General features: G+C 37.6%; 2 protein-coding genes across 2 annotated transcripts in view; both read right to left on the bottom strand.

Moving 5' to 3' along the window:
- LOC145660871 (uncharacterized) overlaps positions 1 to 23,389 on the bottom strand; it is a 51,906-nt gene extending 28,517 nt beyond the window's left edge. Inside the window, exon 1 of the mRNA XM_081726301.1 lies at positions 23,198 to 23,389. Within this exon, the coding sequence (XP_081582427.1) occupies positions 23,198 to 23,389 (192 nt within the window). The remainder of the gene's footprint in view (positions 1 to 23,197) is intronic.
- LOC145694746 (uncharacterized) overlaps positions 1 to 23,815 on the bottom strand; it is a 432,718-nt gene that overhangs the window by 275,245 nt on the left and 133,658 nt on the right. The gene's annotated exons all lie outside the window — the stretch shown is intronic.

Here is a 23,815-nt window from a genome sequence, read left to right as displayed (position 1 = left end):
GATCTGAAATTTTTTTAAGAATGTCAAAGAGTGAGGTTGAAGGCATGTTGAATTGATTACAACATTGAAATTAATAAGAGAAATTTTATAGTCAAATGAAACAAGTAGAGTCGTTGGCTACTTTGTCATTTTTGTTTCCTTTTCTAAGGGGGAAAAAGAGAAGGATTGTCAAAATTTTTTCTAAATTAAAACTAAACGCTAGAAGGGTTTCAAGGAAGGAAAGAGAATGGGAGTCCTTTAACTTATGAATAATACTTGTCTTGATAGCAAATAAGTATTTTATAGTATATGTGTATTTTTGATATATATCTTGTCTTTTGTAAAGTGTATAGTGTGTCAAAGCTATGGCAACAAATAAAAAAGTTGTTTTGTCACAGGACGAATGTGAGGTCACGTGCACTCAATGCACGTTAGATGAAAAAGAGAAAAGATCTCGCGCCCCGCGGAGATTAATAAGATGCACCGGTTGTGGACTGAAATGGATCCACTTTGCTTGCACCAATTTGGATGATACTGCTGAAAATGCAGAAAAAGTTCAAACCGGCGAAATAATAAAATACTGTGAGGAGTGTGAAAAGGACCGAGGCCAAATATCTCCAGCGGAGATATCTGATCTCGATGATGAGGGAAAGAATGGAAATCACAGTGATTCTCGGGATCAGACGGCAAACCCGAAGGAAGGAATGTCATCTGGAGGGTCTGACACGTCTGCATTAATTCGCCAGATGATGGAAATGATGAACGAAAAATTCACTAACATGGAACAAAATAATACAGAAATGAGGCGTGAGATAAATGAAAAGTTAGACCAGAATAGTGAAAACTTAAGGCGTGAGATAAATGAGAAGTTTGATACCTCGAAACGAGAGACCGACGCTCGATTCGAGGTACTAAACAATAAATTTGACCAGATCTGTTTAGACTTTGCTTCTTCGATTAGCAAATTGAAAGAGCAAACGTCTACTGAACTAGAGCAGGTTAGATACCAGGCCCAACATTCTACCGAGCAGCTCAGAGACGAAACAAATAAAAAATTAAATGAAATAGATGTAAGGTTTGAGAGCACAAACAAAAGATTTTGTAACATCGAACAAAAGGTTGAACAGCAGCAGGCTGAAATAAGTAAATTAAATGTTGTAATATCTAACCTATCAATAGAAACCAAACTAGAGTCGGTTGATCAAAGAATTAGTCAAATTCAAACCGAAGTAGACAGTCTTAAGGGGAATATTACTAAATTGGAAATCGTCAAGTCTGATATCTCCTATCCTTTTCCTGATGGCGATTCTCCAGGGAAAATTTTCCCAGAAACAAGTAACGTCCTCCCGGGAAAGAGTCAAGTGTTGCCTGATGCACGGGACACAGCAATGTATTGTCCCCCGCATCAGCCAACCTCGAAATCATGGTTGAGTAATTTCGATGTACCGATGCAGTCGAGTGTTGTGACTACAACAGTCACTAGCGTAAATGCTCACTCTACCTTTGGAATGGTACAATCTTACAGCGTGCTGCCAGGAGGGGAAAGGAGATGCGCCGGACCGTCGGTTACTGCCGTGGGGGGTCCTAAGTTCGAACCTCACATGGTCAACACTAATTATAAAACTTCTCTTGGTCATATGGGAGCGTTCAGTTCGGTGACCACTCCGTCGGTGGCAAATCCGGTGACAACCCCAACCGCTCAGGATAACGCGTTGATTCCAATAGATTCTTTTCCTGCCCCGTATAGTATGAGCTCTAAAGTTTCCCTCCGGGATATTGAACGTTTTCCCACTTTCGATGGGAACATTGCTAACGGGTTACCTCGAGTTTTCCTGCGGAGACTGCAGCAATATCTAGACATGTACAAACTTACTGATGGGGAACGCCTACAAATAGTCGAAAAATGTTTGATCGCCGCTTCGGGCGCATGGTTTGCCTCGGTTAAATACCAAATAAGGACGTTCAGTGATTTTTTGATTCTTTTCAAAGAAGAGTATTGTAATGAGCACATCGAACGGCTCCAAAAGAGAAACTTACAATCACTCCGGTATGATCGCTCCAAGTATGGGTCCCTCTTGGACTATGCTTGGAAAATCATTGAACTATATTATCAGATAGCTGAACATCCCTCTCAGGCCGAACTGGTAGATATTATAGTTAACGCTCTTCCACCCGATGAGTCCCGGGCCATAGCGTCCCACTTGTGCCAAACGGTGCGAGAAGTCACCTCACGTTTAGCTGCCTTGTGCGGCAAGGAAGTTGGTGGTCCACCAAAACGATACTTCGCCCGACAGGCAAAGATTCTAAAACCGACGAAGACGAAGGTAACGGCAAGTTGCCAGACAGATTTCCTGAGTTATACCCAAGCTGGATCTCGTTATCCTAGTGGGTATGGCTCAGAAAACAACTCTAATGGCCGGCGACTATTCAGGAATCGGCCCATGTTCAACAATCGCCGGAGTTATCGTCCCTATGACCGTACCAACATGGAATCGAACCCGGATAGGGGCGATAACATCAGGAGGAATTTTAACAGGACGTACGGAAGAAGGGAGAACGGTAATAGTCAGGGCAATAATAATAACAATAATAGTAACAATAATGTAAATCGACCCCAGAATTCAGTCCCTTCGCAAGTGCGTGGTAACGGTGAGCCTAGAACAATATTAAATGGGAGTGATAGTCGCGAAACTGCGGTAAAGTCGACAAACTAACGCCGCAGTTACCTGATGAAATGGGGGAGGATAACTGCGGGTACATACACCCCATTAACTACAAAATGCAATATTCTAATAATAGTAAATCCGAGTTTCAGATACAAGAATACCCCTCGCCGAATTCCCTAGAATTTATAATAAAATTCGTAATCGATGAATAGCCATTTGCGGTGGGGGAAGAACGCTATTTCTCGGCATCTCCCAGCCTAAAGGGAGGTATCGGTGGCGTTGAACTTGTTGCTACCATAGATAGTGGTTCGGAGCTCTGCCTAATGGACTGGGAGGTGTGGAGAAGATTGAAACAGCGCTTCCCTTCTGCAAAATTAAGGCCGTACACGGGTCTTACACTGGGTGCATTTGCTGGGAAGGAAAGTTTTTCAGTTCAAGGGGTTCAAAATTTCAATCTTAATATTCAAAACCATATTTTTGAAATAGCTATTTTTGTTATTAAATACTTGCGAACGGATTTAATCTTGGGTTGCCCATTCTTAGATAAGTTTCATTGTATCATCGACCGTGAAAAGAAAGAAATTCGTATGAAAGATAGTCTCGGGAATGCAGTTACTGTTTCAACTAATAAACCAAATGTAATGTTAGTGGGAATACCGGAAAGAGAGATTGCAATCGGTGAGTCAGGGCGGCCAGTGATGGATCAGCCCATGCTTGACCCCAGGTTTATCTGTCAAGCTGCCTGTGCAGTGACACCTCTCAATGGGGGAGAGGTTAACAGGGACGATCAGCTGGATCCATTCCTGAATGCCGAATGCAATGTCTCTCCACAAGATATCGATACTTACATTACTACTCGGGATGACTTACTACCACCAATTAGATCAGGTCTCCGTAAACTATTATTACAGTACAGATCTCTCTTCTCCGAGTACCCACGTCGTGTTAATGCGCCTCCATACAAAATTCAACTAAAAGATAACGAACCAGTTGTGGGACCTTGCTATTCTGTCCCACAAGCAATGCAACCCGAGTTTGAGGCCGAATTAAATAAATGGTTACGGTTAGGAATTGCTATAGAACAGATGTCCCCATACAGAAATCCTATTCATGTTGTCAGAAAGGCCTCTGGGGGCGTACGTCCCGTTTTGGACCTCAGGGCTACCAACTCTAAAATTATTTCCCCTCAAGCACAGGTTGAACCAATAGACGATTTATTACATCGTGTTTCACAAGCCACTTGGTTCTCATCTTTTGATGCATCTAGTGCCTATTATGGGATCAGTTTACACAAAGAATCATATCAATGTACTAGCTTTGTGTATAAAGGAAGGCAATATTGCCTTACCGTTTTGCCACAGGGATTGAAGAGCAGTCCTGCTGTTTTTCAATCCGTTATGACTAATTTTTTCAACGACTCAACTCGTTCTTTTGTAGTTTTATACCTTGATGATGTTATGGTAAAATCGGCCACGGAAGAAGAACACTTATCTCATTTAGAAAGAACCTTTGAAATTTTCAAGCAGGCAAATTTTTCCTTAAATTTTCAAAAATGTAAGTTCTTCGCACGGGAGATAAAATTTTTAGGTCATATCATTAGTGGCAAAACGATAAGAGTCGACCCTAAATTAAACGAACCCATTCGTTGTTTTCCGGTTCCGAAATCAAAGAAGGCATTACAAAAGTTCCTAGGCCTCATAGGTTGGAGGAGAAAGTTCGTACCAAACTTTTCTGGACTTACCGCTAAATTATATCAACTACTAAAAAAGGATCAAAAATTCACATGGAACGATGAAACATTGGAAACTTTCCATAAGTTAAAAGAGCTTATTAGCAATCCGCCTGCTCTAAGTCAGCCAGATTTCTCCCTGCCATTTCACATACACAGTGATGCGTGTATGGAAAATCTGGCTGGCTATCTTGCACAATATCCAGCAGGTCAAGAAGATCCTAATGTCATCGGATATGCTAGTCGACGGGTAAAGCCTTACGAGTTGTCTCTGTCGATCTCTCAGTTAGAACTTCTGTCCGCTCTATTGCTATATGAACACTACAAAAAAAAAAAAAAGTATCGGAACTCACAATTTTCGAAATTTAAAGATTTTCAATTGTACAGAAGATAAACGTAGTGAATTACTCGCGCAATACCCCAAGTAGATATAATATACTGTCCTAATGTGACTGGTAACGTTTGAATGGGATGAATGAGTGTGTTAACTTAACAAGCATCAGTAGTTAGTATTCCCAATTAGCAAAATTTTGTTATTCTAACAAAATTTTGTTAATGGGCCGGGGAAAACTGTAATGTACCATTACAGTTGAAAGTAATGGCAATTTTTTTAACGCACCCTGTACCTAGTAATTTTTTTTATATTCAATTTCGGTTTAGTTACACAATTTATTTACTCTCTTTACTTCGAATTAAATATAATGAATCGAAAGGTTTAATTAGTAACCATATTCCCACTGAATAATATATTTTATTTATATTTTGATTAAGTGTAAATCCCATTTTCGGATATATAAGTTGAATAGTTACAAGGTTTACCATTCTGACGTCATACCGAAACATAGTTCCGTCATTGGATGTAAATTTTCTTAATTTCAGACCAATGTAGAATTTAGTCAGGTACCTAATCTTTCCCTCACCCCCCTCTCATTAGTCCATAGTCACTTTCAGATCCGGTTATATCTGGATTTGCCAAATTTCTATTTGTTTTGTAATTTCCGCGGCTAAAGTTTTCGTTCTGATTGGAGGAATTCTCCTACCTCTGGCTTTTTCGGCGCAATGTTATCAGAATAATCGAAGACACTTTACGAGGAGCAGCCCGTGATTTCTTCTTCTACATATCTGCGGTAAAAGGATGGAAATTCTAACTATCTCAAGGTAATATCCAGTTAATTTCATTGATAAACGCCGTATAATGATTTAGGAGCTGACAAACTTACATTTTTCGTGAAGTGAACTGTAAAAAATAAAGGAGAAATGGGAACCAGCTTTACAGACGCCATATTGCTCGTTATCCAAGCCAAAGAATAGACAATATAGGAAAGTGATTTTTGATCTGTTAAAACTCAGTTAGGGATTAGGGACAATACGACCTGGTTTCGTACATATATTATAGTGTGTATAGTAAATGTGATTTTTTTTATTAGTCAGTAAGTGCATGTACACAGTAGGTTTCATAGTTGCAATGTTAACTTTCGGAATGGCAGCTTAAGTTAGCTTAAAAGGGCTCCTATCCCCTTTTCCAAATTGAACCAGTTCTAGCGGGGGATGGGTTAGTTATTGTTTGTTTTATGGCCTTTTCCCCTCTCAGGGGAAGGGTCCCTCAATAAACCTCGTTAAGGTGCCCCCAGGGCATCAATCTTTGGCAATCATCATGTAAATAATTGGTCAGGTCAATTGGACCTAGGGTTACTTTTCTCATTTTGCCCCCCTTTAAGTTTAATAGAGCCGACTGTATATACCGACGAGGGAGTAATGTATTTTAAATCTAATATGTTAGGTTACTTTCTTCAACATGCATGTAATTAAATGGTGCATGTTTGGTTTAGTTAGTTGTCTTTATGTATAGTACTAACAGTGGTGTATGTAGTTAGTAGTTTTGTGTGAGTGTGTGAATTTTCGGTTAGGACAGTGTATAAATATGCGTTAATTTAGTACCATTTTTCTAACATAAATAAACCAGAGTAAATATTAAATTTCTGATTAATGAGTACAAGTATATATTTCAGTACACGGTAAATTATGCCTCCACTACAGCGCCATTGCGTCAGGTTTCGCTAATCAGTTGTTTGTTGACATTACGACATCGCATAACTTAGTGATCTAGATTGTTTGATTCTGGCCATTTATTCTCAAATTACTTCCCGTGGACATGGTTTTCGGTTCAGATGAGTATACATTCATATAAGATAGCATGAGATCTTACTATTTGGAAAATTACAGCTTGCTATGTCGTTTAGAACCCGAAATATCCATTAAAATAAAGAATGCCTATTTTCTTAATAGAAGTAAAGCCCATATGCTGTTACTGTTTGTTTCAAAATGTAGTATTAAATTCTCTTTTCCCGTGGCTGTAGAAAATTCCATTGTTGCTTTAGTTTTATCAGCAAATCAGAAATAGATTAATCGTTGACAATTTAACTTTCAGTAAATGCACATATGATTTTTTTTTTTTAAAACTGCGAAGTAAATACAATTTGGGTGTTTCGAAACAAGGAGTACGTGGTTCGATGAATGTTATTGTGTAGTAGTTTGAGCGTGATAGATTGTGATAATTATATATTTATTAGTGTGTAATATAAATATGTGTATGGCCTGCGTGTAAAATGTATGAAATAGGGTGTCGGTAAAATATTACTTCGCGCGAAAATTAGTAGATAATGAATGAATGTAATGATATATTAATAATATGATATAAAATATGAATGAGATGATGACACCTATATTTAAATGGATAGGCCTAGTGTATGTTATATAGTGAAAATATGAATACGTTTACTATAAAAAAAAATCTCTCGCGTTTTGACTTCTACACCAGTACATTCATCCAACCGAGTTTGCTACTTGGATAGTAAATTGTAGTTGGGAATTGTGTGTTACTTCGTATTTAAGTACCTCATAATAATAGCCCCAGATTTTAAGCCTTTCAATAGATAGGGTAGCATCACGTGGGAATTACTTCTAAAGGTTGACAGAAATGATAATTAAGAAAAATAACTGCTATTTCCTGTGATCATCGAAAAGTACAGGTTTCGGTCATTTGTACCTTTAACATTCATAGCCTCTCCGAGATTTTTTTTTCGTTGCTTACCTTATTTATTTATTGTGCAGTGTTCATATAACTCAGTTCGGACTATCCGATTAAATCAACTGCTACTAAATTAATATTTATGTCATTAGCGTACCCGGACGTCGACCCCTAGTCCCCTTAAGTATTTTCATGTCTGTTCTTAGTTTAATTAGATGAGGGAAATTAACGACGTCCCAGACTGTGGCATGTCTGCGCAGGGTAGCCATCGGTGATGTTTGGTTATTGAAATCACCGATCCAAAATTCAGTTTATTTAATTTTTTTTATTTTGGCAAACTCTAATTAGGGATATCTTAGCTATTACTCTAATTTCATTACTATTCTGGAATCTTCTAGTTTCCAAGAGGTCGGATGATTTTTTTCTTTTGAAATTCTAAATTAACGCCGTCTCTAACCTTCCGGAGGATTTTCGAAACCCTGCTGGTTTGGGCCGGATACGGGGATCGGATTTCAATCTTACAACCAAACTCTTGTGGGATTGGGATCTGATGGACACAGAACTTGCATCCTTGGCAGCAGGGCGCTCCTTGAGTCTACGTATTTGAGTAGACCACCCTTTTGGCATGTTAAGAATATTTTGGCTATGGATTTTGTTGAGAGCGAAATTCGACTTTTATCTTTGTAGCGTTAGTTATTTCCCACTTAAGTCTTTGGCGCCCCTATTCTTCGTCTTCCTTCTTCTCTATCTCTCTCTCTGTCTTCATTACTTCGAGATTTTTTTTTCAAATTTTTCAACCTCCCCCCCCCGGTTTCTGAAACTCATGAAAACGTACAATATTCATATCACTTATTTCGATCGTATGTACTAACTGAGACATCGAGGGATGCAATTCGTGGAGGTATTGCAGCACAACTCAGGACCATTTTCGCGATATTCAATCCACCACGGGAGAAACTGACGAGAAGGTACACTATGCTTTCAGATTCCTGAAAACATTTGTTATTCATTGATCGTACAAATTATATCCATTGATTACTGATTTCTGGTTTTTCTTTCTATTGATTGGTCATATAGTGTGTATGTATTAATAGTTTGGGCCCACTAGTTTCGAATAACATTGATTTTTTTTCCTGTATATACATCTATATATATGTACTTACATAGTTTTAAAAGTTACGTGCCTGCTCTATTTGTTGTATTTCCACCTCTTATGTCAACTTACTAAATAACACCAACTATTTCTTTATACGCGGATCTTTAGTGAATTGAGAATGATTATCGATTATCGGGTTTACATATAAAGTACAATATTGCAACCTTATGATGGAAAAAAGTGAATTTTGATAGTCAGGGTTTTGTTTTGTTTTTGAGCCAATAAAATATGAATACTTGTCGAATATAAAAAGGTTATGTAGATATTAAATGTCGACGAAATACTACGATGGATATTAAAATGAAATTTATTATATTGAGTAATATGAATATATATATATATGTGAGTATGTATGTAGAGGGCTCGGTATTTACCCTGGTTGTTTTAGGTTGCCATAGATTTTTGACACCCGACATTTACCAACTATTTGTGATATATAGTATTACCGCGTAAATTGTAATAAATGACATTTTGTTGAGTTGTTATTGATGTTTGTGACTATTAAAGTTGAATATCATGTTAAATACGGCATGTAAATAAAACAAGTAGCAGGTCGTAAGAAAAGTAAAAATAACCCTAATCCTTATCCAAATTTATTTGCGGGATCATAGTGAAATCAGTAAGCTACGAAACAGTGTGCCCCTCCAACGAATCTTTCTATCAGTAAACTATGAAACAAATCCTTCCCCTACGATCGGAAACCTAACTATTCAGTGACTAGAATCTTCGACTACACGATCTATACTAGAAAAAAAGAAAATAGTGATCTTAAATTCAACGAACTGAAATTAGGTTAATAATTTAGTAATGTGAATACCGGAATATGGAAATATGTTCCCAATGTCTGTGACTGGATTCGATAATTTTTCTTTAATCTTGATAAACTTTGAAATTTTATATCAAGTGCGTCAAGTGACGAAATGAGAAATATAAATATATATGTGATATGAAGCAACTATTTGTCTATAGTTAAAACAAAAAACGATTAAATACTCTCATGGACACAAATCACAGTGCGTAAAGAGAGTTGAAAAAAGGAGTTATTATCGACGTGAGAACAAAGACTCATAAAATTGTCGAAATGTCTCCTCTTGGGACAGAGACTCAATAAAATGCTACTACAGTGTTTTTTTTTTAAGAATGATTAACCAATTATATTTTTTTTCTTTCTTTTTTCCGCAATGATATGTATTCATTGCACTGAATCTTAAATATATTGACCTTTGAATTTTTTTTTCTTTATTTTTGTGTTTCGTCTTTTGTCGAATTCTTTTCTATGTAATCCAACTTCAATATATCTAGAAAGAGAAATGTGTTATTTGATCTTGTTGAAAGTAGCGGATTTCTGTGCATGCTTATGAAACATTCTTTTCATGTATTAAATTTTTCCTGTTATGTCAAGCTAAGTTTTCTTTTATTGAAATGTAATAAATGTCTATAGAAATGTAGTTAGGTTAGTTTAATTCAACTAAATACAACCTGAAGTATACATTGTCCTGTATGAATGTGTGTGTGAGTGAAATGTAGGTTTAGTATTAAGTGCACAAATTATTTTGACATATATGTGTGACTTATTATAATTAATGGTAGTTGGTAATTAAAGTCATTGAATGTCAATACTAACTTAATTTAAGTTGGCTCTATGAAGGAAGTAAAAAGGACTGAAGTAGCCCGAACGAATGATCAGCATGGGAGAACTGTGAAAGTCAAAATCTTCGACAAATATGTGATACTCTGATTTTTTTTTCTCTGTGGTCGATTCTAACATGCCATCAACTTCGTCGTTCGTTTTTCAAATATTAGATATTAGTCTAGAACTTCTGGAAATATTGAATAAACGGTAAAATTAAACTTTCTCATCTATCTCAGAGCTAGTTTGGGATAATTCGGTAGTTGGGGTCAAATGGATCTAGATCGGGGATGTATGGGTTAACATGTGTCTACCTTTGATCACCTTAATACCAAATATTCACCCAATAGCTATTGGAAATGATCCCAATTCGATAATTATTCACTTTCCCTTTACCATATTTCTCAAAATATCCAGTAACAGTTTCCTCTTTATCACCTTCTTACTTTACCTCTTTCCTCTTCTATCTTCCTTTTCCTTTCTTCATCTTCTTCTTCTATTTTTAAATAAAACTGAAAAGGGGGTCGTGACTGGGGATTCTATATGTAATAAACACGGTCATGTATTTATTTTATTTTATTTTCTTCAGAAGTCCGATAAAAAGTTTTCTCATTTTGATCTAACCTAGTATGTTCGAAATTAAGAAATGGATATTATAGTCCAATATAATTAGACATAAGCTGATAGCTTCATGAACATCCCCACCAGGGGTGAAGTGTTCCCACTCACGACTTATTCCGTGCATCACATTTGTTGCAGATTTTTTTTTCCTCAATCAGTTTTAGATTGACGAGCGGTGACGGAATTCGTTGTTATGGAAACGGTGGTTTCTATGGCAACGGGCCCCCTTTTTTTTCATGGTAAAAAAAATCGTGGGTAAATCGAACATTTGAACCTCCTGTTTGAATAATTCGAAGTATTTACAGTGGAAAAATTTGCAGTGTTCGACAAATTTCAACTGTTTTTTTTTATTATTATTATTTATCTGTTATCTTATCCAGAAGCGACCATTCGAAAGAGAAATTTTGTTGATACCACCTCAGCTGGACTCCCTCCCGTTATAGAAAATCCGGCAGAAGATGGTTGGTACGCATCTCTCCACCTCCTCAATAACCTGGAAGTGTCCATCCCTTCTGTAGAAATGTTAATGACCTTGAACCCTGTCCTCCACTAGCAAATGACTTGCAAGAACGACATATTTGTGCAATTCTTTTTAACTGAACTAAAACAGTGACAAAAAGGTAAGCAGATTCGTTTGTGATCTATTGGCGTGCATTATGCACAATGTCGAATCGTGGCGCCTATTCTAATTCCTTACGGAAATGTGTTGCTTTATAGGTAAGGTGCATTGCATGTTAATTAGTTTTCCATTTACAGTACAGTTATTTTGTTCCCTTGATTTTACTTTAAAATGAGAGTTTTTGGTTAATTCGAATTTTGGATAATTCGAATTTTTTTCTTGTACCCTTGGACTTCGAGTTAAAGAGACTCCGCTGTACAATGAATCACTTTCTTGAAATATTTAGTGTTCGTAAGTAGTTAAGTGCTTAACACGCTTCCATTCAGTATGTACTCCCTACTATAACGCTCGATATGGAGATGCAGAATGATGGTCACTGTACCACCAGAGACAAGGGCAACCATCTTGATGATGCAGATGCGGGAGAATGTCGTGTCATTCGGAGCATCGTATAAATTTGCCCTGCACGACCAGATGACAGGGACCCTAGTCTCTTCGCAACAAACTTGCATTCGTGTGGCAGTTGCCCAGATGTAGCTGTCTGATCTGCCACAGTTATGTGGAAAAAAGTAGGTTCTCCCGGTCAGCGGTCATTGAGATCTTGCACATAATTTTATTTGTCTTCCTAGAGCCATTGATTCCATATTCCTATTATTATTGGTGAATTTCGTCCATTGGACACAGCTGTCAGAATAATAATCTGTAGTCGCCATATTACACAATCCTTCCTCAGTCCAAGTTGAAAATCTGTTGGAATTGGCACCGTGTTTGTTAAAGATGCATTGTTCGCCCGTCCCATCGGACACACGTCACGCCAATACTCAACCACTACTGAAGCATGTCTCGCTAGCTTGCTTCCGGCTACTGTTTCCAAAGGGCGTGGCCGACCCATATGGTGCGTCGCGAAGCTGCAGTGGTAATTATTTTACTGTACTTTCCTCCATCTGATACACATTTTTGCAAATGCGGAGTCAGTCTGATGGTTTCTTCTTCGCCTTACAATTTCCTTTATCCAGATCTACTTCTGTGTGTCACCACGTGTGCATATATCGTGTAACCTTCTAGTGAAACAACAGTTCCGGAATACCAGCTGTTATGGTGTATTTCTTTCTCTCCAAAAGGTTATCCAAGCACCCATATCGTTCGTGACCCTGACATTTACCAAGGCTACAGTGAAAGAATATGGCTTCGAGGAGATTCAGTTTCCATCCACCTTGCAGCTCAAATTCAGCACTGCAGCCTTGGCAATAATAGACGTGTAGATTAGAACATTGTCATGTAGTATGCGAGGTCAATGCACGGCGATTCAGATAATTACCTCCAACGAATTGACGCATCTATGCAGCTGAAACTAATGCATTAGTTCTTCCATATTACCATTAACGTCTTATTACCACTAGCGCGATATATTCAGTATCAAGCTGGAAATTTTTGGAAATACCCTTGTACGTAACTGTAGTATACATTTAAATACAGTATTATAAGTGTAAGTAAAAATTTTGATGAATTTCTTAGAATATTGCAAAATATAACAGCGTATGCAGTCATAATGATTTTGACAGGAACCTAGTTTGGGGCTTAGTATAAAGACTACTTAAGGTTAAGTGCGGCAACATTTTTTTGGGGTTTTTCAACATTACAAATATTTCATTAATAGAATTTCGGATCCCTGTATGCAAAAATCTCATATTGGAATACTTTAATGTTAATTACGTATCATAGTTTACTGAATTTTATTTTCCATCAAATGCAAATTCAACATCTATCTATTTTTCTCCTGCTTATTCGAACTGATTTCTATCAATTTTCTTTTCCTTTTTTCAATAAATTTGTTACGGGGGACTTCTTGCTTGTAACAAATAAGATACAAATTAATGTTTGGTTTGGTGGGGGTTTTGATTTGGGTGTTTCTCCCTTTGGACAACGGAGAAACTATCAATGTTCACACCTGGCGTAACTTGAAAAGTGCCTGGACCAAGACACTCCCAGTATATTTCGATTTCAACCGAAAGCTTGGTTTACCTCAAGTATCAGAAATCACAAATTGTATTGGATTCTGTGATAGAACCGGCGTCCATGATGTACCGTCGAGGCCCAGAAATTGTAGAACGTGTTAAGGGGATCTTCTACCATCTCCGCTTAGGTTTCTAACTCTCCATTTGATAACATGTAAAATTTAATATGGTAATTTCTAACAAAGTATTGCAGGTAATAACTTGAAATTTTTAATACAAATACACAAGACCCATATAAATCCAACCACGGTCTCCAATTTACGTTACATGCGTTAGATTAATTGCAATATATTCTTCAGTAAGTTTGGCAACAGAGAATAAAAAGTATGCTGCAGAGGGGAGAGGGCTGACCATCTGTTTGCTTGTTAGCTGCTTTTAAAAGGACGCTCTTACCAGAAAAATCACGTTGTGATTCTCACTTCTCAGTGGTTAGAATGGTCTGGACTGGAAGAGCCCAAAACCTCTTCTTTCTTCCTTTCACGGTTTGTTTGTTTCTTCCACCCCCTGCTGTCACAAGAAGACAACTTGTTTCGGAAAGCACTTTGAATTAGTAGCGAAAAGCCAAACTGAATGACACCACGGACGGATTAAAGGGAGGAGCGGTCACTCCCTCCGAGAACATTTGAATACTTTGAATAATCGGAGTAAGAAACTAGAAATTGCGTAATCTAATAAGAAAAGTTTGTTGAAGTATACAAATCAAGACGCATTTTAAGTGTCACAGCATTGTACTCTCATCCGCTCCCCTCCCAATTCCCTTCTGAAGAAGTTCTCTTTTGTTTCTCTGTTCCATATTAGCCTTTACACTTACACTTTCATTATCCAGTATTGATTTTTACTATACCATCTGCACAGAAGGCGAATAAGGTTTACGAGTCCTTCCTGCCCCCTTTTTTAAAAATTGCTAATTATAATAAAATTTATGGAAAACATTTCATCTCAACGATAAAGACTTATACACATTCATTATTGCAATTTTAAAATAAACTCGCCGCCTGTCGCGTATGCTAGCGATCTAATATATACGAATAGATGAAAAGTTAGTTTGAAGCGTATTGTTTTTCTGTAATTAAGTCCGAATTCATATTTGTTTCTATTGTTGCATCGACAAAAGTGAGTGCTAAATCGATTTAGGCTCGTTGGTCTTTGCGAGCTCCCTCAAGATGCAAGGCCGTGGGCAGTCGCCCACCACTTGAAACGCCTCTGCACTAGAGGTCTGCACGTGCTCGGGCCTACAAAGAATGTATTACTTCGGGCCCGGGAGGGGTTCGGGCAGTAGCGTCATCTCAGATTTGGCTTGGGGGGCCAAGACCCCTTGATATATGTAAAATTTCGCGTTTTTCACTGATTTACTACTATGCTATTGATAAAATTATATAAATCTCAAACTCGGGAGGGGGGAAAATGCCTCTCCCTGTCCTCCTAAATGACGCCCCTGGGTTCGGGCTGTGAATTTTTAAATATACAACCATATTTCTCGGACTTTTTCGGGCCTAACTTTGTAAATATAGTGTAAAACGATACAAATTGCACCGTTCTTTCTGGAGGACTTTTAAAACACAACTGCAAAATCAAACCTCGAATTGCTGTAAATAAAAATACAATTTTGCATTAATAATTAAGTTTCTGCAATTCGGGCTTATTTCGGGCTCATTTGATTATCACAGAGCTCAGTCCGGGCTAGGGCCTAAATGCTAAGACATATTTTGGACTCGGGTCGGGCCTCACATTGTAAATTCACAGGCCGGGCCCGGGCTGAAAATTCCGGCCCGTGCAGACCTCTGCTCTGCACCCGCACACATTCCTTCCTAGTCCAGAAAATATCCTCCCCTCCGCATCGTCAATAATGGTAAATTTGTTCCTCGTATATTTGCTTATTATTGTAAGAGAAGTTCAAACCAGAACTCTAAAATTTGTTCGTTCTCTGGGGTAATGTGAGTAATGCAAATTAAGAAAGATATGAGTAATATACAAATGTCAGAAAAAACTTGATATCAATTTGAATAACCTTTTACGTAATGTTTATTTTAGAAATAATAAACTTATGCAAGTATATCGAGGCATCTGAAATTTAATGTTAAATAGTGGCGAGTGAGCCAGAAGGGGCGTGCACTATTCAGTTAGTCAAAGAACTCATATATGTAGCTTGAAAACTAATACTATTTAAACCAATATTGAATTAGACAAATTTGATCACTCTGGCCACAGAAAAGGCGTCACCTTCTATGGCCCACCCATCGCATGATGGGAATGAAAGACAGAGGGGAAAAAAGGCAAATTTGTAAAAAGTAGGATAACCATAATTGGAAATAGTGTGTGTATTTTTTAAGGAGGAAACCCAGAAGTACATTCTCGATATAATAATAATAATAATAATAATAATAATAATAATAATAATAATAATAATAATAATAATAATAATAATAATAATAATCTTTCTCACTTCAATCATAGGTTGATGTGCAAGAAGGAAATTTTAAAACTTTTCTCTCCCCTGGGAGAGCTGTTTTATAATTTGATAAGGTCTCTTCTTCGTAACTGCATCTATCCCTGACCGGGCCGCGGTGGGTCAGTGGTAGAGCGTTCACCTCTAATGCATGGCGTCCTTAGTTCGATCTCAGCTCGCACCAAGTGAACTTTGTGGAGGACAAACACCATGTGTGGGGGTTTTCTCGGGGTTCTCCCGTTTCCTTCCACTTTCTGCATTCCAGCATTTCCTTCTTTTCACAACATCACTAGCTCCTTTAACCTACCAGGCATAACTGTGGGACGTAAAACTTATAGATTCTTCTATCCTTGATCTTCCACTTCCTGGTTTTTCTTCTGCCTTTTCCCCTATCAACATGGTGATCCAATCGGAGTGCCGAATAAGATGTCCAAGCATGCTGTTTCTTTTTTTTTTTTTTCCTATTATCTTCATGATCTGTCGTCCTTCATTAGCTTCCTTTAGTACGTCTTCATTCCTTTTCCTTATACAGTATTATTATTATTACACAACCACACAAAATAAATAAAAGTTCTGTGCACTGGACCCCAGGGTATTGATTCGATGTATTTTGGTACCCAGAACCCAAATTTCGAAACTCCAGGACGATTGACCGAGTCAACTTTGTTTTATGGGCGAAGAACGTAAGTGCTGTTTTACGTTTGCTTATGTTTATCGCCCATTTGAAAAAAATATCACGGTCAATCGTCCTGGGGTTTCGAAATTTGGATTCTGGGTACCAAAATATTTTGAATCCATACCCTGGGGTCTGGTGCACAGAACTTTTATTCTTTTTGTGTAGCTGTGTTATTATTATTATTATTATTATTATTATTATTATTATTATTATTATTATTATTATTATTATTATTATTATTATTATTATTATTATTATTATTATCCATGCGTACATTTTCTCGAAAATATCCTCCCCCTAAGAGATGATCAACAATTCATTCCTGAATAGTACTCAGCTTCTTTTCTTACTAATGACTATTTAGGAGTTTTTCCTTAGCTGAATCTCGTTATATTGTGTCTCCATTGTACGTGGAATAGGATTCGATTGCCAGTATAAGCTCACAACTTCCGAAGTTGAGTCAACATCGTGAAAGAAATGGAGAACTATCCGAATAAAGTGGTAGCGATCTCTGGCCAAGAAAGACGAAAGGATTGTTTGATGTCATTGCACTGATCACGATCTTCTAGGTTGTGAATGTTTACCAGCTGGCATGTCCAGGCCCCTATGGGCTGTATTGCTGAGTTTAGATTTTAGACTAATAAACAGCTGTCTTTAGAAAATAACCTTGTAACACAAAATATGATAGTCATGAGTTCCGAACCATAGTGTCAAGTGGTATAAATCTCACTTGGGTGGTAAAATTTGTTATTAGACATTCGTGGAAATCAACTGCTCTGTTAAAATATTTCAGTTTTCTAACATTGTTATGCCTAATTATTATTAAGCATTAATAATTAATTATTATTAAGAAGAAGCTGAAAATCGAGAAACATGGAAGAAATATTTCAAGGTCCAAACTGAAAATTAAGAAGAAACGAAAAAAATCTCATCAGTCCCAGGACCGGCCAAAAGGCAGAATACTTAATAATAATAATAATAATAATAATAAGAAGAATTTTAAAATTTCGTTCTTGATTATAAGAATACATTATACATTATAAAAGTCGTATACAAAGAAATGTATACATCCTAGAAATAGTATATAGGCCTACATATCAACGAAATACCTTACTACTGACAAACAACATTTGTACTGTGTATACCTTTATATTAATTCTATAGACTGTCACGTCTTTTAATCACGTGGCTCCCCAGCTTGCCTCACAACGATGAGCAAACGCCAATGATTTGAGTATTCTAGTAGGGAATCGAACCTAGAATCACGCGAACAGGAGTCAAAAGTTCTAACCACAAGACTATGGAACCCCTTAGTATGACGTTATGCTTGAAATTCAAATGATTCTACCAAAAACCATTATCAACGAAATAGTTTATTACATCTCTAACACATTACATTTATACTGTGCATACATCTATATTAATTACATTATGAAAAGGAGTAGAATGACTATATGCCTGAAATTAAAATGATCCTACAAAAAGCATATTTTTCAACGAAATACCTTCCTATTGTCATGTATACGGGTAATTTTATTCGTGGGTGGAAGGAGGAGTCGCCCGAAGTAAGGAAGAAATACAATACTCTCCTATCTGATAATTGAAATCTATATATATAAAAGAGAACGCACAAAATCCTTTGTCCGCTCATCACGCTAATACGGCTGAACCGATTTCTTTCATTTTTGGGGGGTTGTTAGGATTTGGACCCTAGATGGTTTTTATCATATCACTTTAATTTTCAATTACCAGTGTCTTGAGATAATTGACCAATCAGGTGTCAATACGTACAAAAAATCCTTTGTGCGCTCATCACGCTAATACGGCTGAACCGATTTCTTTCATTTTTGGGGGGTTGTTAGGATGTGGACCCTAGATGGTTTTTATCATATCACTTTAATTTTCAATTACCAGTGTCTTGAGATAATTGACCATTCAGGTGTCCATACGTACAAATCCTTTGTTATTAGTTCATCATAGGTATAAAAATAAACGTATTTATATGCAACCCGCATGACCCTGTGACTCGGCGGGTTAACATAACTGACAGGCGCTATAAATCACTTGAAAGCGAAAAAGTAAAAATTATCTAAGTAACAAAGTTTATTGCGTTCCGGGATGACCGCAGCGAAGCGGGGCGGGTTGGGGTGACCGCAGCGAAGCGGGGCGGGTTAACATAAATGACAGGCGATATAATGTTAACATTAGTGCAATCTTCTATGGTTTTTATCATATCACTTGAAAGCGAAAAAGTAAAAATTATCTAAGTAACAAAGTTTATTGCGTTCCGGGGTGACCGCAGCGAAGCGGGGTGAACGCTGCTAGTCATGAATAAATTTTATTATTATTATTCTTTCTGTATATGTTCATTTTCGAGTTAATCATTCCAGATCGGACTCCCGAAGAAAAAAAAACTATCGAAACAACTTATTGACCGTGCTGATAGCGACTACTCCCCGTCACGACACCGTTTTTCAGTTTTGTTAGTGTTAGGAAAAAGAAGAGTGAGAAAGAAGAGTAGCAGAGGGAAGCAGAGAAGAAAAGAAAAAGAGAAAGAATGAAGAAAGATAAAGGATTGGAGGAGAAAGGATTACTGGATAATTCAGGAAATATAGTAATGAACTTGAATGGTTATTAACGCAGGATCAATTCCGAAGTGATCCGGAAATAGACACATGTCCATAAATACGAGCCTGATCTGGGTCCAGGCGACTGCACAAGAGGGAGTTGCCCAAACCCAGCCCAAGCTAGGTAAAAATGGAATTTAATTGGTTGTAAGGTAATCCTGAATGGTAAATATTAACTATCCAGTCTCTGAACTCCATACTCTGAGATCGACCACACATATGAATTAGCTTGGCGAGACTTCTTTTTTGGAAGGAGAGAGTACCAAATTCTTTTCCTCTTTGATTCCTTCATTTTGTCATACTTCTTGCAACACAGATATTATAGCACAACGACAGTAGACTTTCCAGTAAGTGCACTTTGCAGTTCGTTTCAAGACTATTCTAAAACTCAAGGGTCACAAAATCACCCTCCCCTCTTTCCCTTTTCGAAGGGATCTTTCGGGGGGAAAGGTGAAAAGTGTGGAAACAATTGGATACAATTACTAAGAACATTTTCCTTCTTCCTTCACAAGTCTCTTGTTTATGGTCATTTCGTCTTGTGTGATAAGGCGGACTTCAGAACACAAAATTGCAACGCTTCAGATTCCCTACCCAAATTGTCACGCGGTTCGTATGTCAGTCTTCGAGTTTCTTCAAAGAATGTTACATTATCTGCTATGAGATCTGCAAACGATCTCCATTGTATAACTGCTATTTCGATAGAGGCAGTGGACAAAACTGAGGACAAAGCTGCCCAAAACAAGTTTTTGACAAAAAAAAAAAAAAGGAAGAAACAGAGACAACATTTGTTTTTAGCCAGAAGCGCTCATAAATCACTACCACGTGACGCGAAGACTATTAGGGCTAGAGGTTCAGCAGAGAGCTCTCAATTCCTGGAGAAATTCTATCCTCTACGTTGCCAAGTGTAAACGGAAGTATACATTATAATTAATCTAAATTGATCTGGGGCATTAAATCAAAAACAGAAACCATGAACATATAGGTATTGCTGTTGGAAAATATCATGGAAAATTTTGAGACGGTAAGTGCAATATCTTGTTAAATATTCACATAGAAATATCTACGTGTTATCTTATAGGGATCCTGAAACACTTGCAAGTGGGTAGACATCCCCTTAAGATTAATCAGAAATTTTGGCTTACGAGAGTTGGGCGATTGTTACGCGAGTATTGGAGGAGTGCACCTTCATGTAGCATGTACTTCAACCTAAGAAAGAAATTACTTCCTCTTCTGCATAACAAGTCAAAGATTTTGGCAGAAATTAAATTTAAATCGTCGATTAAATAGGTTTATTAGTAAAACGCTCAAAATTAAAAGTATAAGAATTATAAAAATGGACTGACAATAAAACTACTTTGGCTACGGTCAAGAATAATATTACGAAATTCAAAGTCCTATTTTAATTACAGTTATTTAACGTATAACCATTATAATGGTCATGAGTTCCCATGAACATGCCAAAATAATCACAGAAACAGCTGTTTAGCCTTTCCATTGATCTGAAGCATTAAGAAAATTTAGAAAAATGTTAAAAATCATCGTGGACTGTTTAAGTTCCCGATAGTCTAGTATTGATGAGAATTACCTTGAATTGAGATAAGTCGATCACGATTTAGTGTAATTCTCCTTGGGAAGGCTTGCTAGTCGTGTAAAACGTAAGTTTTCATGGAAGCTGCAAAAATTTAAATAAATCTCCAAATGGCCCAAATTTGCTAGCTACAATGGGAAAATTACACGCTGTTTGAGCGCTTTTAATATTGGTGCTAATAGATCTAATTCAGTCTTTCAACAAGGGACGAGTACGTTTCAGCTCGTTCCGAGATTATCTCACTTAAAAATAATGAAAATTTACAGAAGTTGTTAACATTCTTAAATTCTCGGGTTTTCCAGAAATATAATTAAAATCACATATTACGCTGAACTGCGGTTAGAACCTGTCATTTAGCTAGTTTTCCATATTATGACTCGTTTACTTCAGCATTATAGTCCAGAAGGTATAACACCGTTGACTTCCCGCGCTTGAACCTGCTCGTCACTGGGGGTGTGGTAAAAGGGTAGCCAATTACCACCCACCGTTTATTGCACTCATCGGGCGACGAGTAACGAAGCTGACCACTCCTCATAAGCGTCACTACAACTTTTCGCGGGAAGCCAACGACGTTATACCTTCCGCACTGGGTGAACACAGAAACAGTCAGGGCCGCAACTAGGGGGGGGGCAGAGGGGGCACGTGCCCCGGGCGCGTGGTTGGAGGGGGCGCCGGAAAGAAGATATATCAATTGTTTTAAAAATCGCACCCTTCCCCTTGAGGAACTTATTCTAGAGGTTAAAAGAAATCAAAAGTTTACTTGGCCTTTTCCATGGGACCTCTTTTCGTTGATTATATATATATATATATATATATATATATATATATATATATAGAGAGAGAGAGAGAGAGAGAGAGAGAGTGAGTCTCATCTAAATAGGTGTAATGTCATACATTAAAAACCTAATATTGCATGCATTTGTTCCCTTGGGCGACCACAGAGAATCCGCCCCCCTTTCCTTTTCCTACCACAAGGAGCTGTTTGTTTGTATAATTCCATTGAGAACAGCTCTGAAGTTTAAAACGCTGTTATCAATAGGGGCGGGGGCGAAAAGTTCCCGATTTTTGTTGCTTGCTGGTGGTTGAAGAGTTTAGCTCAGACGCGCCCCCTGTAATGTTACGCAATTGCTGTAATGTTTTTAAAATAGAGGGCAGTTTTGTGGCGGAAAAGATAATTTACACGCCTCGGTGTATTTAATTGTTTCTTGTACGCCTACCAAGAGATTTTGCGAGTGAAGGCTGTATGAAGTTTTATCTATTAGTTTTACTTGAAAGCTTTCCGAGGCATTTTGAATTGTTATCTATGAGTCCAACTTATGCTTTATTATGCTTTATTGTTAATTTTAATCATTGTTTTACATTAATTGTGTATAATGTATAATATTCACTATACATTAAATAATCTAAATATCTTGATCTATTTATTAATATTTTATGAAGCAATTTCTTTCATATTTAATGAACTTTCTAATTAATGCACTGTAAAGAGAGATGCTTTGCTCGAATCAGTTTTTTCTATCACTTGTGTGCACCTTAGAGGTGCATATATACAGAAAGAGAAAGTATACAGAAAGGTGCCCAAAAGGTACGGAAAGTGCTCAAGTTCGAGAGGTACACATAACAATATAGTGTAGAGTTCTTGTGTGCTTCATTGTTGATGGAAAGTTTTCTTCTTTTCTCCACATCAAAGGATTACACCGAAAAATTTACAGAAATAAAAATAATCTTTTCATTGTTGCATTGTTATGTTCTCAATGATTTTGGATCGTAAATATTGGTTTTAAAAACATTTCTCATCAGAATTGGCATTTTGCAAACTCATTGACCATCTGATCAACACTCAAACTATAATGAAAAAACTTTGACGCTTTGGAACACCCGTGACAGATGTAGCCCATGAAACTTTCAAGCAAAATAACAATGAGATCCTTTCGATTTTACGTTTGACCACACCCTAAACACGCAGAATGATAGTTGATAGAAAGGTACACAGACACCCTTTGAGTTATCATCTCGAATTACTTTGCGGCAAGGAAAATAAAAACGCTGGGCTACAATGGTAGCCCGCGCACGTATTGGAGGGTTAAAGTACTTAAAAATCGATATAACTGGTTTCATTAAGAATGTTATTTACAGTTGCAATCCATAAGTGATAGTTTTCGACTAAATCTTGGGGGGGGGGCGCCGAATTGTGTGTTTGCCCCGGGTGACAGAAACCCTAGTTGCGGGCCTGGAAACAGTCCCAGGTTTCAAATTAGTGTAAATTTAATATGCGAAGGAATATTTTGCTGAAATTTTGAACAGTGATACATGAACTCAAAAAGATTTTGTAGCAATAATTGAAATCACAAACACTCGATGTGCGCGCCACCTGTAACGCGGGAAATATCTAGGCGCTAATCTAGCTTCAACCACACGTTGTGAAGCATATCCGGTGTGATGGAGTTGGCAGCATCACTGATGTGTTCTTGGAGATCGTTCAGATTTGCGTGTAGTGGAGGTGCACACACTTTATCCTTCACAAATCCCCACAGAAAGAAGTCGCAAACAGTGAGGTCAGGTAATCTTGGAGGCCCTCCATCCATCGGACTCCAGAGCGCCCTATCCATCGGTTTGGGAGGATCTCGTTTAGAAACCTGCGTACAGCACGATGCCAGTGTGGCGGCGCTCCATCTTGTTGTAGAACGAAGTCGTCTATCTCTGCATTACTAAGTTGCGGAATCAACCAGTTACGTAGCAATGCTAAGTAACTTTCACCTGTAATTGTTTGTTCCTGAAAGAAGAACGGACCGTGCACCCGACGCTCTGATACTGCACAAAAAACATTGATTTTCGGTGAGTCACGTTCCACATTTATAGTTGCATGAGGATTCTGGGTTCCCCATATCCTTACATTGTGTCTATTCACCTTTTCACTTAAGTGAAATGTCGCCTCATCGCTGAAAATGATCTTCGTCAGAAAGTTTTCGTCGTCCTGCACGAAATTTTGCATAGTCTCACAGAACTCACGGCGCTTTACCTTGTCTTGTGTTTAT

Source organism: Thermobia domestica, chromosome 9 (assembly GCF_964235325.1).
Source record: "Thermobia domestica chromosome 9, izTheDome1.hap1.1, whole genome shotgun sequence".
NCBI lineage: Eukaryota > Metazoa > Arthropoda > Insecta > Zygentoma > Lepismatidae > Thermobia > Thermobia domestica.
Note: the sequence above shows the minus strand (reverse complement) of the source record. Positions and strands in the feature narration are given on the sequence as shown.